At 39.8% G+C, this 14,319-nt stretch overlaps 1 protein-coding gene across 1 annotated transcript in view; it reads right to left on the minus strand.

Moving 5' to 3' along the window:
* LOC132815489 (corticotropin-releasing factor receptor 2-like) overlaps nucleotides 1-14,319 on the minus strand; it is a 207,933-nt gene that overhangs the window by 144,358 nt on the left and 49,256 nt on the right. Inside the window, exon 3 of the mRNA XM_060824454.1 lies at nucleotides 12,641-12,760. Within this exon, the coding sequence (XP_060680437.1) occupies nucleotides 12,641-12,760 (120 nt within the window). The remainder of the gene's footprint in view (nucleotides 1-12,640; nucleotides 12,761-14,319) is intronic.

Here is a 14,319-nt window from a genome sequence, read left to right on the forward strand (position 1 = left end):
AAGGCACTTGGTAAGGTGTAATATTAAGGTTTATTGCCACGGGAGGTAACATGTTAGTACAGATAGAAGAGTGACCAGTTTATAAAAAGAGAATAAGCAAAAATAAGTCATTTTCTGATTGGCAGAATGTAAGAAATGGAGTTCTTTAGGGGCCTGTGCTAGAGTCCTCAACTTTTTGAAATTCATTTCATTTACTGGTATGAGGGAAGGAAAAGCATTGCAGCTAAAATTACTGATGACAGAGAGAGATAGATGGGGTGTTGTAAGGAAGGTATAAAGAAGTTTTTATAAAGAAGATGTTTGCAGACTGGCACAAATGTGTTGACTGAGTATGCAATAAACTTGTAGATAAAGTATGATGTTGGAAATTGGGAAGTTATTCAATTTGGCAGGACAGATAAAAAAAGGTAGTGCATTACTTTAAATACAGAACAATAACAAAATCCTAAGGTTCGTGATATTCAGGTATTGTTGTACGTAGTCACAAAACATTATTCATATATAACAAGATATTTTGAAGGTTAATGAAATGCACTCCTTTATTATGAGGGGAATTGAATGTAGAAGGAAGGACATTACACTGTAATTATGCATGAAGCATTGGTGAGACCATACCCTCAATACCTTGAGCCATTTGGTCTGTTTATTTAAGGCATTGGAGATGGTTCAGATTAGATTAGATTACTTACAGTGTGGAAACAAGCCCTTCGGCCCAACAAGTCCACACCGACCCGCCGAAGCGCAACCCACCCATTCCCCTACATTTACCCCTTTACCTAACACTACGGGCAATTTTAGTATGGCCAATTCACCTGACCCGCACATCTTTGGACTGTGGGAGGAAACCGGAGCACCCGGAGGAAACCCATGCAGACACGGGGAGAATGTGCAAACTCCACACAGTCAGTCGCCTAAGTCGGGAATTAAACCCAGGTCTCTGGCACTGTGAGGCAGAACAACCTTCATTGTCACGTGCAGTCGAAAGAGTGCAGTGAAAAGTTTGTAATGTCGCCTCTTGGCACCATCTTAGGTACAGGATACCTAGGCACAGGTACATTAAGTGTTGTCACAAAATTGAAACAATAAAATAAAAATAAACCAAAATGGGAATGCAGAGTTTGAAAAGTCCAGAATGAGAATAAAAAGTATCCTTAAAGTACTCAAGTTATAGTCCTTTCTCAATGAGTCCATGTCCGTCAGGTTTCAGCTCACTGCTTCCACTTGCAGGCCTCCGTCCCAGACTCACCTCCAGGATTCATCCCCATGGCCAGCCTGGGCTTGTTCTGCTCCCACTCTGGGCTCCGGCTGTGACTCATGTCTGGGACTCTGTCTGGGCTCACTGCACTCCCCGCTCCAGGCTCTAGCTGTGACTTATCAGGGACTTGGCCTACACTCGCTCTGCTCCTGCTCCAGGCTCTGGCTGTGACTCACTTCCAGGACTCGGCCTCATGCTTGGTCTGCTCCTTGCTCCAGGCCCCAACCCAGGATTTGGGTCCAGCCTGCTCTCGGATTCCATTTTCTATTCCTTCCAGATAGGGTACTCTAAGAAGTTAAAGGTTGGGTGTGTGAGGGAGGAAAAACTGCATAAAGAGGAAAACAAAGAAAGGAAAAGAAGCTGGTGAGCAGAGAAGTTTTGGCTGGAACGTCTTATTCCACCATTATCGTAATCGGAAAAAGGAAAATTACTAGATCGATACCTGAAATGAGCTGGTTGCCTTATGAGTAAAGGCTGGATATTGGTCTTGTTTTCCGTGGAGTTTAGAAGAGTGAAGGGGGCCTTAGTTGAAGTGTATAAGATCCTGAATGCACTTAATGAGGTGGATGTGGAAATGATACATTCTCTTCTGGTGAATCCATAACTAGGGGAAACCATTCAACAATTTTAGCGTCACCTTGTTAAGACTGAAATGAGGGAAATTTTATTTTCTCTCAGAGGGTTGTGCAGTTTTGGAACTCTGCCTCAGAAAGCACTGGAGGCAGGGTCATTGAATATTTTTAAACAGGAGGTGGATACATTCTTGCAAGGCAAAGGAATCAAAGGTTATTGAGGTTAGATGGGGACATGGAATTCAAAACACAAATAAAATCAGTGTGATGTTATTGATCATGGAACTGGCTCCACAGGCCAAGTGGCCTACTTCAGCACTTAAACTGTATGTTCAGATGTTCTCCAAAATAAAAAATGATCCATTTCAATTTCAATTACCCCCAAATTATTCAAATGCAACTTAAACTGCACATTTTTTTTAACTTCTTTTGTTCAGGATTGGGGCAATGACCTTGATATTGCAGCTAGAATGGCCTTTGCCTAAGAAAAATGAAAATGATAGATTATCCCACATTTTCATTGTAATGGTGAACAGTTTCCATTTTCCCATTTGCTATCCAGCTGAACTATGTCTGTTTCAATTATCACAGCAGCCTGATAGCTCTCCACACATTAGTCAGCAAAGAAAAATTGTAGTGCACAGACCTAAAAGGGCAATCCATACATACTTCGCAATGTAATTTCCTGAATTTTTTTTGTTGTCCTCAATATAAAAGTATGAAGTTGAGTGTGTTGAACTATGTATGATTACAGAAAAATACCAGTAAAACTTGGTTACATCATGCCATTGCAGGATGCAATGAATACCATCTTGACATGGGGAGTGAGGGGGGGAGGCAGTGCAGTCATTAGCGAATATCACTAGACTATCCTGGAAGTGTGCAGATTAGACCGTGCAGCAGAAGGACATCTCACCATTGCCATTTAAAGAATGGTCAACAAGTTGCAGGTTGGTTGCTAGGTACTCTCTTCTGCCTGTTTTATAGTTTATGGAACTGCTTTGTACTTTGCTGAGTTGTTTAAAGTTGGTGAAGTCTGGACAAAGTCATACTGCACTTAAAGCAAGGTCTTGGTTGTATCTGCGAGAGTTTAAGGCAGACTGCTGATTCCCAGTCAGTGTACCATAATTGCCGTGCCCTTTGAGCTTTAACATGAGCAGGAGAAGCAGCACAGGTAGTACATAAGAAAATATACTGTTCATGCTGTGAGAAAGGTTTATGATAATTATTATCATTTGAAATTTAGATTTCAAGATAAAAATAAATGAAGGAAATATGCTTTTCAGAAAGTCATTTCTAACAGTGTACGAAAGACAGTCTTTCCAAGAATGTATTAAGCCGAATCATGAGGTTAACAAGGCTGGGAACTAATTGCCGAATGTTTATAAAGTGGAGTTTCATGATCCACAAAAACAAATGTCTAAGAGCCAGAGCAGGTCAAGATCTTTAGAAGTAAAATTGTACCAGCAGAATGGCAGAGGTTTTTATTTAGTTGGTACAAGTTTCCAGAATATAAGAGGTGGAAAAATGCCTCCAGGCAATCAGATTTAGAAAGAGGTCTAAAGAGCTGAATCTAAGTCTTCAGCTGTTTCAGTATTACATCAGGAGGCTTAAATTACTGTATAACTCTGTATTCATATGTCTCTGGGAGAAATGGAGTGAGCCATATCATTAAATCAGTTGAGTAATAAATCTTAAAGTGAAAACAGGAGACATACTTCACATAGGTTTGAATATCTGTCAAGAACATTGCTGAGGAAAAGACTGAATGATTCCGGATAGTCACATATATAAAGTTTTGTATAACTTGTTGGCTTTCAGTAAAAGCAAATTGGCAGCTCACAGTGTACAGCTTTACTAGGCTTTCACATTCCCACATCTCTGCCTGACCAAGAGAATGTTCTTGGGATGTTAAAAATGGCAGATGGATAGGGTTGTAGTAGAGGGGTTTTGGAGTGGGGTAAATGCAGGAAGTGCATGCTTACGCAATCTGAATCATGTGTGAGATGTGAGTGTGCTAACTGCATAACAGTAAGTTAACCTATGAATCTGAAGTATGATATGAGATTATTGGCACTGGGGAGTGGGAGGGTAGAAACAATGACCTTCAGCAGCCCTTGAGAAAGTGGTGGTGAGCTTATATTTTTAACTACTGTAACTTATTTGCTATAGACTGATCCATTATGTCATTAGAAAGGGAGTTCTGGGATTTTGATCCAAAGATACTTAAGGAAAGGCAATGTATTTGCCAAACCTGGATGAAAAGTTGCTTGGAAGGGAACTTGCTGGTGGTGATGTTCATATGTATCTACTGCCCTTGTCTGTCTGGATATAGTAGCCAGGAGTTTCAAAGGTGCTGTTTAAAGAGTTGAGAATTTCTGCAGTGCATCTAGTAGATGGTACACACTGCTGCTTCTCAGTGTCAGTGGTGAGGGAGTAGATGTTTATGGATGTGGTACCAATCAAGTGGGCTGTTTTGTTCTGGATGGTGTCAAGCTTCTTTAGCATTCTTAGATCTGTAGTCATCCAGGCAAGTGGGGAGTATTCCATCACACTGCTGTTTCATCCTTATAGATGGTGGACAGACTTTGGGGAGTCTGAGTTCCTAGAATGAGGATTCCTAATATCTGACTTGATGTTGCATCCAAGGTACTTAAACAGCGAATCCAGTTTATTTTATGATCAATGGCGACCCTGAAAATGTTGATATTGGGAATTCAATAACAGTCAAGCCATTAAATGTCAAGTGGTGTTGGTTACATGCTCTATTATTGAAGCTAGTCATTGCCTGCATGTGCATGGTGCGAATATTACTTGGCATTTGTCATTCTAAAACTTGAATATTGCATTTGGACATGGACTGGTATTTAACACTGTGCATCATCAGCAAACATCCCCACTCTGATTTTATGATGAAAGGATGGTCATGTATGAAGTAGCTAAAGATAATTGAGTCAAGAATACTATCCTGAAGAGCTCCTGAGGAGATGCCCAGGAGTTGAGATGACTGACCTCCAAAACCACAAGAATATTTCTTTGTACTACACATGACACTAACCAATGGCGTTTTCCTCCTGACTGAAACTGAAATCAATTGTAATGGGGTTCCTTCATGCCACACTCAGTCTAAGTGGCCTTGATGTCAATGGTGGTCACTCTCACCTCACCTCTTGGATTCAGCTATTTTGTCCAAATTTGATCAAGTCTGTAATGAAGTTGGGAGTTGAGTGGCCCTGGCAGTACCCAAACTTGGCATTACTGAGCAGGTTTTTGCTGAGCAAGTGCTATTTGATAGCACTGTTGAGGTCTCCTTCCAATAATTTACTGATGATTGAAAGTAAACTGATGAGGCAGTAATCAGCCAGTTTGTATTTCTCCTGATCTCTATGCACTGGATGTACCCAGGTGATACTCCATATCATCAGGTAAATGCTATTGTCGTAGATGTCCTGGAACAGCTAGGCTAAGGGAGCAGCAAGTTCTGGAGCACAAGTCTTTACTATCATTGCCAGAATATTGTCAAAGACCATGGCTTTTGCAGTATCCAGCTGTTGTTTAGGATCATATGGAGTGAATGGAATTGGCTGAAGACTGGCATCTCTGATACTGGGGACCTCAGGAGGAGACCAAGATGGATCATTGACTCAGCACTTTGGTTGAAAATTATGGCCAATGCTTCAACATTATTCTTAACAATGATGTACAGAGCTTTCCCCAGATTGAGGGTGGGATAGTTTTGGGGCTTCCTCCTCCAATGCGTTGCTTGACTGTCCACCAGTATTCATGATGGATGTGGCACAACTACAATACTTGGAGCTGATCCATTGGTTGTAAAATTGCTTAATACTGCCTATCACTTGTTGCTTATGCTTTCTGGCATTCAAATAGTCATGTTTCCCAGCTTCACCAGATTGAAGGAGGCAAGAAAGGAAGGGGGGGGGGTGCATTTGTGATTGAGGAACACATTACTGTTGTAAGTGGGGAAGATATTTCTGAAAAATTATCCAATGAAAGTATGTGGGTAGAAATTACAAATAAGAAAGGAGAGATCACATTGACAGGATTATACTATATGCCCCTCCCCCCCACTAGTAAGAGGGAAATTGAGAAACAATATGTAGGGAGATCTCAGATATATGTCAGTATAACAAGGTTGTAACAATGGGGGATATTAATTTTCCAAACATTGCCTGGGGCTTACATAATGGGACCTGATCTAATATATCCCAGAATGCTGTGGGAAGTAAGCAAAGAAATTGAGACCTTTTGCAGAAATATTTGCATCATCCATAACTATGGGTGAAGTGCCTGATGACTGGAGAGTAGGTAATATTGCACCTTTGTTTAAGAAAGGTAGTAAAGAGAAACCAGGAAACTATAGACCTGTGAGTCTGACTTGAGTTGTGGGTAAGATGTTGGAAATGATTATAAAAGATAAGATTTGAGGACATCATGGACAAAGAGGCAAAAATTGCTTAGGGACAGTCAGCAGGGTTTTGTGTGATGAAAATAATGTCTCACAAACTTGACTGAGTGTTTTGAGGAGATTACCAACAAGGTTGACAGCAGTTGTTTATCTGGATTTTAGTAAAACGTTTGACAAGGTTCTGCACGTTAGACTAATTAATAAAGTTAGGTCAAATGGGATTCAGGGTGACCTCGTCAATTGGATACATAATTGGCTTATTGGCAGGAGGCAGACAGCAACAGTGGAGGGTTTCTTTTCAGATTGGAGGCCTATGACAATTAGTGTTCCATTTGGGTCAGTTCTGGGTCCTCTTTTGTTTGACATTTATATAAATGATTTGGTTGAGAGTATAGAAGGCATGGTTAGTAAATTTGCGGATGACACATTGCAGACAGTGAAGAAGGTTTTCTAGGTTTACAAATGAATCTTGATCAAATGGGTCAATGGGCTGTAAAATGGCCAATGGAGTTCAATCTGGATCAATGCGAGTATTGCATTTTGGTACAAAAACAAGGGTAGGGCTGATACAATTAATGGTAGGGCCTTGGGTAGTATTGAAGAAAGTTGACCTGGGTTAAGTTTAGATGATTTGAATGTGAACATAGGGAATATAGTTAGTAAGTTTGCAGGTGACATTAACATTGGAGGTGTAAAGGACAGTGAAGAAGGTTACCTCAATGTACAACGGGATCTTGATCAGATGGGCCAATGGGCCAAGGAGTGGCAGATAGAGTTTAATTGAAATAAATGTGAGGTGTCACATTTTGAAAAGACAAATCAAGGCAGGACTTGTACACTTAATGGTAAGGTCTTGGGGAGTGTTGCTGAATAAAAAGACCTTGGAATTCAGGTTCATAATTCCTTGAAAGTCAAGTCACAGGTAGATAGAATAGTGAAAAAGGTATTTGGTATGCTTTCCTTTACTGTTCAGAGCATTGAGCATAGGAGTTGAGAGGTCATGTTGCACCTGTACAGGATATCGATTAGGCCACTTTTGGAATATTGAATGCAGTTCTGGTCTCCCTCCTATCAGAAGGATGTTGTGAAACTTGAAAGAGTTTAGGAAAGATTTACAAGGATGTTGCCAGAGTTGGAGGGTTTGAGCTATACGGCAGGGCTAATAGAGTCATAGAATCATAGATTCATAGAGATGTACAGCACGGTAACAGACTCTTTGGTCGTGGGGTTGTTTTCCCTGGAGTTTTGGAGGCTGAGGGGTGACCTTATAGAGGTTTATAAAATCATGAGGGGAATAGATAGGGTAAATAGACAAGGTCATTTCCCTGGATGAGGGAGTTCAGAACTAGAGGGCATAGATTTAGGGGGAGAGAGGAAAAAAATTAAAAGGGACCTAAGGGGCAACATTTTCATACAGAGGGTGGTACGTGTATGTGTTTAAAAATGTATCAGTATCTCTTGACTACTCTGAACTTCTAACAGCACAGTAGCGATCTTCACAAGGCCACACTATTGAATCTAACTCTATGTCTTTAAGTTCCTATTTCCCTCTAACCACTTGTTTACAGAGTTTCTTGTCTCACTGTGGACACAGGCCATTTCTCATCCTGTCCACTTCTAAAACCAGGGCCTGTAAAGTATCTGAAAATCCAGGACCTTACTCCTTGCTATGTTGAGCCAATGTCATTCGAGGCTGCAGCCAGTATACACTTTGTCTTTAAGGAGGTACAGACTGGATTTGTGTGATGCTAGCCTAGCTTTAACCTGGACCTCTTGCTGAGGTCAGTACTGGGCTGCATTCCACCATTATTTAAAATTAACAAGCAGCAGTAAGTTTGCATGCTGACTAGAACACTTTGAACAGGAGCAAGAGTGATTGTAACAAAATAAGGTAAGTGGACCTCATGGAATATAAGTTCCCCGATTGGGGATGGTAACTTGGTCCAATTAGAGGCTCCTAGCTGATAGATATAAACAGGAGTGTTTTGATTTAATCCCTACCCTCCTCTTCACTATTTGATCACACAGCATTGCCCTTTAATGTGAAGGGCACTGCTTGTCACAGGCATTTGGGTGTCTCTTTTCTTCCTGGTGGTGGAAATTGAATAAAGATTCGTACACGTTGTGTCTTTCACTGTGTCTCATACCTGCACTCACACAACATGGGTGCGGAGGGAAATAAGCACTACTGCTATCAGGTGGTAGTGTGGGGGGTAAAAAAGATAAGTGTCAGACATCAAAAAAAGGAATGGGAATGTCAGGGGTTCTGTTCACTCTGACAGCTGGCTCAGTGTCAACGACTCTCCCCATGTAAATAAAGGGTGACGTCGTGATAGGATATTGGCCTCTGTGAAAGAAAAAATAAACAGGAGTGTTAAATAAAGATGTGCACACTTGTTGTTTTTCACTGTGTCCGACACCTGCACTCACACGACATGGGTGCGGAGGAAAAATATTAACACTACTGTTGACAGGCGGTAGTGTGGGGAAAAAGCAAAAAACAAGAGTGCCAGAGGGAAAAAAAAACAAGAGTGTCAGATGGTCTGTTCATTCCGTGATATGGCTTTAGAGAGATGGATCCGGTCAGGGACTCTCCATGCGTAAATAAATGGTGACTTGGTGATGGGATACTGGCTACTGTGGAGTTTTTTTCAATATCCTTGTGACCTCAAACAATTGACAACTTTAAAATGATGAAGGGATTGGATAAATTTCGAATAGATTATTTAAAATTATTTGAGGGTGCCTCACACAAAAAAAAATGAACTGGAAAGAGTGGGTTCAGATGCCAGGAAGTAATCCTTTTCATTAAGAATTGTCTGTCATTTTCTAGAATATACTGCCAAAATGTGAACTCAGAAAGTCGTTCCTGTAGACACGTGATGTGTGGTGAGACATTTCTAATTATAGAGGGTAGGCTGTGGGTTATTTGTGATTCTGAGGAGATTTGGACATCTGATAAACCCTTGAACCTTGTTTGATTACTCTGGTGAATCATATAAACTTCCCAGAGCTATTCCTGGACTAACCAGAGATTATTGTTTCCTCTTCTGTGTCTAGCCTTCTTAGTGATTATGTGGTACGGACCGGGTGAATGATGTATATAGTTGTCTTGTTGTCTTATTGCAATGATCTTAATAAATTAAATGATCATTATTTGTCTTTCTTTGTGAATTTGTCTCTTTTTCCCATACATCTAGTTCAGAAGCACTCAATTTGGTGAGTGTGCTCTTTTAAATCAATGTTTACTATATTCCTAACAGCTTATTGACATTGGGCTGCCCAGATCAGAAAGCTCTCAGTTTCAGCTTGTACCTTGTCATCTGATCTCAGTTTATGTGAGAAGCTGTCTCATGCAATTGATCTCAGCTTCACTAGTTTGGGGAAATAAAGGGGAAAGTCAGTCTGAAAGCTATCAAGTTGCTCCTGCTCTAAAAAATGGGCGTCTTGAATGATCTTCCAATATTGTTGAAATTGACAGATATTTGTTAGGCAAAGATATCAAGTGATAGAAATCAAAGTGGGACAGATGGGACTGGGGATACGGATAAATTGCAAACTCACTAAATGACAGATGATGCTCAAGGAGCTGAATGACATATGTAGTGCTGTTTCTGTGTGGAAATTGAATAAGAGCTGTATTGAAATGTTAAGCCTATTTGAAGAATCTGGCGAATGTCTGGAGAAAGACATGAGGACACTGAATACATTTAGAACTGTGCTCAAGAGAAAAAAGGATCAAAAATTAAAATTATGCAAAAGAAAAGCAGAAACAAAGCCATAAAAATTGAACTTGAATTTACACATATGTAAGTTGACAGTAATAGTATTAATTTTCAAATCTGTAATTTCACTAAAGGTTCTGCTTCAAACGGCCTTTTCCAATGAATGAGCAACCCTTACATTTTCTCATCAAGGAAGAATTCTTCATCTGTGAATTCAAGGAGTGGAACTACTTCCAGTGTTTTTTTTGTCTCAGCATTCTCTACTTGTTAAATACTTTGGGATATTTCTGACAATAGAAGTTCAGTCTGGAATCAGCATAGGAAATTTGGCACTTTGCGAGCATCCTGACCCATATTGAAGTTAAATATTTAGTATGTCTCATTTGGCCATTTTAGTTTAACTTGCAGGAAGAAAAATAATACATTTAGGATGCTGTGATGAAAGTATCTTTCATTACTCTTGATGCTGTGTCCCTAATTGTACAGTCACAGTTTAATTTGAAGTACAATTCTAGATTCCATCAGAGGAAAGAGTGTGAAATTAATCTACATCAGTAGCATGAATTGGGCTCAAAGTGAATTGGCGACGATTTTAAACTCCATCAGATTTTCTTTACCATTCAAGTCAACAAAATGTATAACAAAGCATGACATGAAATGGATTATTAATTCACTATTGATGAAGACTATTTATATGCCGAGTTTTCTATATCAGTTACTACCACATTTGACTTCTCAGGAATTCTTTTCTTCTTAGGAGATGGAAGAACCCAATCTTCCCCAGATTTTCCTGATCATGACATGTAGAAAGCCTTATAATTTTTATTCATCTTTGGGGAAGCAGTATGTTATTTTATCAGTGAACACTTAACTTCCATGTTTCCACTCAAAAGTCAAACTAAATGATATCTTATTTGTAATACTTGTTTCATGGTTGTTTTTTTTGAATAACAAAATTAAAATACAATGCAGTTCAACAGCTATGTTATACTGTGACAGCATCAATGCTTTACAATGGGCTTTGCAGCTGAGTAAACACTTGCATTGACATTAGAACAGAAAAATACTCCCAATTACTGCAGTTTCTCTCTATAATCTCTCAATCACTGCCCGCCAGTTTCGTTCCCTGTAATCTCTTTCAATTTGGTGGTGTCACCCTTGCATGAATTTCCTCTATCAACTATTTTAATGCAGGTATTAGCACATTAAGCCAAATCAGACATTGAAGTAGCAAGTAAAGCAGCATTATATAATAGTATCAAACAATCATCCATTAATTTCTAGGATCATATCGACTGCAATGTTGACCTTTCACATTTTACAGATAGACTGACCATGCTGTGAACATGCCACCAATCATTATATTATAATATACACACATCCAACACTGAAGAGCAATTAACCATTTACTTTCCAACAGTAGGTGACAATTTGCACCCTCATTTATAAGAATCAATAGAACCTGCGAGTCACAAAAGAAGGTCATTTGACCCATTCTGCCCATGCTAGTCGATGAAGAGCTAGCCAGCCTAATCTCAACTTCCTGTACTTGGTCCATAGCCCTGAACTTTATGGGCTTTTCAAATACATATTCCAAGTCCTTTTTAAATGTGATAAGAGTTATCTCGGCTACCACCCTTTCAAACAGGGAATTTCAGGTCCCATTATCTTCACATAATCATATTGAGAATCAGGTAAAGGGAGGAGGACCATAATGTCCTTCAGTGTGGGCAGCATACAAGAAGCACATACAAATGACATGCTAACATTTTCATGATGCTGCGAAGGGAAAATTGTTGGCACAAACGAAGACTACTTGGCCATAGTGTCTATGCCAGGTCTTTGAAAGAGCTGCACCATTGCTCTTTCACCCCGGAGTTCTTATATATGCCCTACTATTTCATTGTAGAAGTTTTATCCTTTCAAGTAATTTCTCCAAGAACTTGCTGCAAGGATATAAACAGTTCCTTTCTTTATTGCCTGTCATCTCTAACCTGTTTCCTTTGGTTTCTGCCCCCATCCCGCCAACACTTTCGCTGCTTTGCGAAAGCATTCCACCAGTTGGAACAGCCCATTTTAAATCGCTGTTGGACTTTTCTAAGTCCAATACACACCGTCACATTTCCATACTGCAACAAAAAATCACGGGCAGGGGTTTGGCGACCAAACTTTAAGGGTAACCGTGTCCCTTTGAGCGAATCAATGAAAGAGGATCTAGTGACATTTCATTAACCTATAAGGGGCTATATGAGAGAGGAAGGAATGAAAGGATTCTCATGGTATCATAGTCACTGATTTGACTTCCTCAGCTATACTTCCCGTTTATTCGTTTCCAAAGCAAACTCCTCACTTTTAACACATTAAAAAACACACACACACACCAAATACAGCTGCCAAAAATTGAATTTACCCTGGCTCAGAAACGTTAGCGTGAAAGACGCCATTAGCTACAATTAGGTTCGAACAGAGAGGAAACAAAATGTTTCATTAAACAGAGATTTTAAAAGATGTTTTAGAGAGAAAAAAAATCATAATTGTGCCTTAACTGTAAACCAACAAGGTGGAACACGATATCAGCACAATCCAAATCAATTTACGCTTTTTAGAGTATAAAGGAAAGTGACATTTCTTCACAAATTAAAAAAAAGACAACTGTTCTTACTTGTGGTGTTGTATTTAACCCCATTGAAATACTCGGGGCAAGGTCTCGCTACAAGCTGTCCTGCTCGTGTCCTCGGCCAGCAAGTTCCTATCTGATCGGTTGTTGAATTACAGTAAATACCTTGGGGAAAAACAAAGTTATGGAAATACAGAATTAAAATAAGAAACGGTAGCGGGAAGGAAGAAAAACAAACAATTAAACATATACCAAAAATGCACAGGTCTACAATGTTTTATACTGTCCTACCAGTGAGGTCCACAATCGGGATAGGGTCAGGTTCATAGAAATGGTCCTGGAAGAGGTCTATCAGGCTGCAGTTGGGATCAAACTCGTCGATGATAATCTGAAAGATTGTCGAGTCCATGTTGCATGTTGTGCCGGTATGTGTACTGTACACTGTCTCTCGGTGCTGCTATTACAGCGACTCTCTTTCTCTCCCTTCCCTGAGATGTGCTCCTTGGTTTAAAACCTCACCTCTCTTTAGATTCGTTCCACCTCTGTGGCCAATGGGAACGCAGCAGCTGCCCACGCCTGATCAAATGTAACGATGATTTAAATGGTTTGCTCTGTATTCCGGCTACTTCCCCACTTATTCATAATGTTATTCTTTCCATCTCAATCTTTAGTCGCTGTTCCGTCTATAGTCACCAGTCTGTATGCCAATCTGTTTCCTCTTCTTACCGTATCTTACCGATCGCTCTGACTCTATCCCTTTCAATTTCCCCTCCATCAGCAACCCCTCTCTCCATGCCTCAGACTGTTTATTTATCCTCCCGTCCGTCTTGGGGTGGTCTCCACATTCCATCTCTTCATCTTTATTTTGTCTTTCTCCCTCATTTTATTTTGCAATCTACTTCAGGTTATTTCAATGTATTGGTCCTGCTTATGTTTATAACTCCTAGCTGTTCAGTTATTATTTCTGCTGCTGTTGCTTATTTTCTCTGTCTCTTGCTCCTTCTCTGCTTCTCAGTGTCTCTACCTTTTACTTTATGGATATCTCTTTCGTTTCCTCTCTATTTGACTCTTGCCTTCAGCATTTATCTTGCTTTCAGCATCACTCTATCTCTGACTTTTTATATCTTACAATTGGCATTTGTTTCTCTTTGACTCACTGCCAGAATATCTGTACCTTATTCTCAGTCTTTCTCATTTTCTCACATACGCCCATCTATTGCTTTCTTGGTAGCTCAGTGTCTCTTATTCTCAGTGTCTCTGAATCTTACTCTTGATTTACGTCTGTGTCTTTCTCTTAGCGTCTCTCTACTTTGCTCCCATTCTGTATGCTTGAATTGGAGATGCCGGTGTTGGAGTGGGGTGTACAAAGTTAAAAATCACACAAAATCACACAAAAAGTTAAAAATCATTCTGTATGCTCTCACACTTGCTTTCTTTCCACTTCTCTCCCTAGCTCTCACAGTCACTGAAATGATTGGAAACAACACAATAAAACACGTCACCAAGGTAATAATTTACTCAATTTTTTGAAAGGATAAGAATGGTTTTGACCTCAGCCTTTACAATGAAACTCTCAATATCTTGCATGCATTTCCACAATGTATTCATTTAGTGTTGCTGCCTGCAGTTGATTTCCACATATTATACATTACCATGTGATAAACATAATGATTCAATATCTCTCTCCTGGCTCTTTATCTGTCTTTGTCTCTTGCTGTCTATTT

This window comes from Hemiscyllium ocellatum, chromosome 4 (assembly GCF_020745735.1).
Source record: "Hemiscyllium ocellatum isolate sHemOce1 chromosome 4, sHemOce1.pat.X.cur, whole genome shotgun sequence".
In the NCBI taxonomy this organism is placed as follows: domain Eukaryota; kingdom Metazoa; phylum Chordata; class Chondrichthyes; order Orectolobiformes; family Hemiscylliidae; genus Hemiscyllium; species Hemiscyllium ocellatum.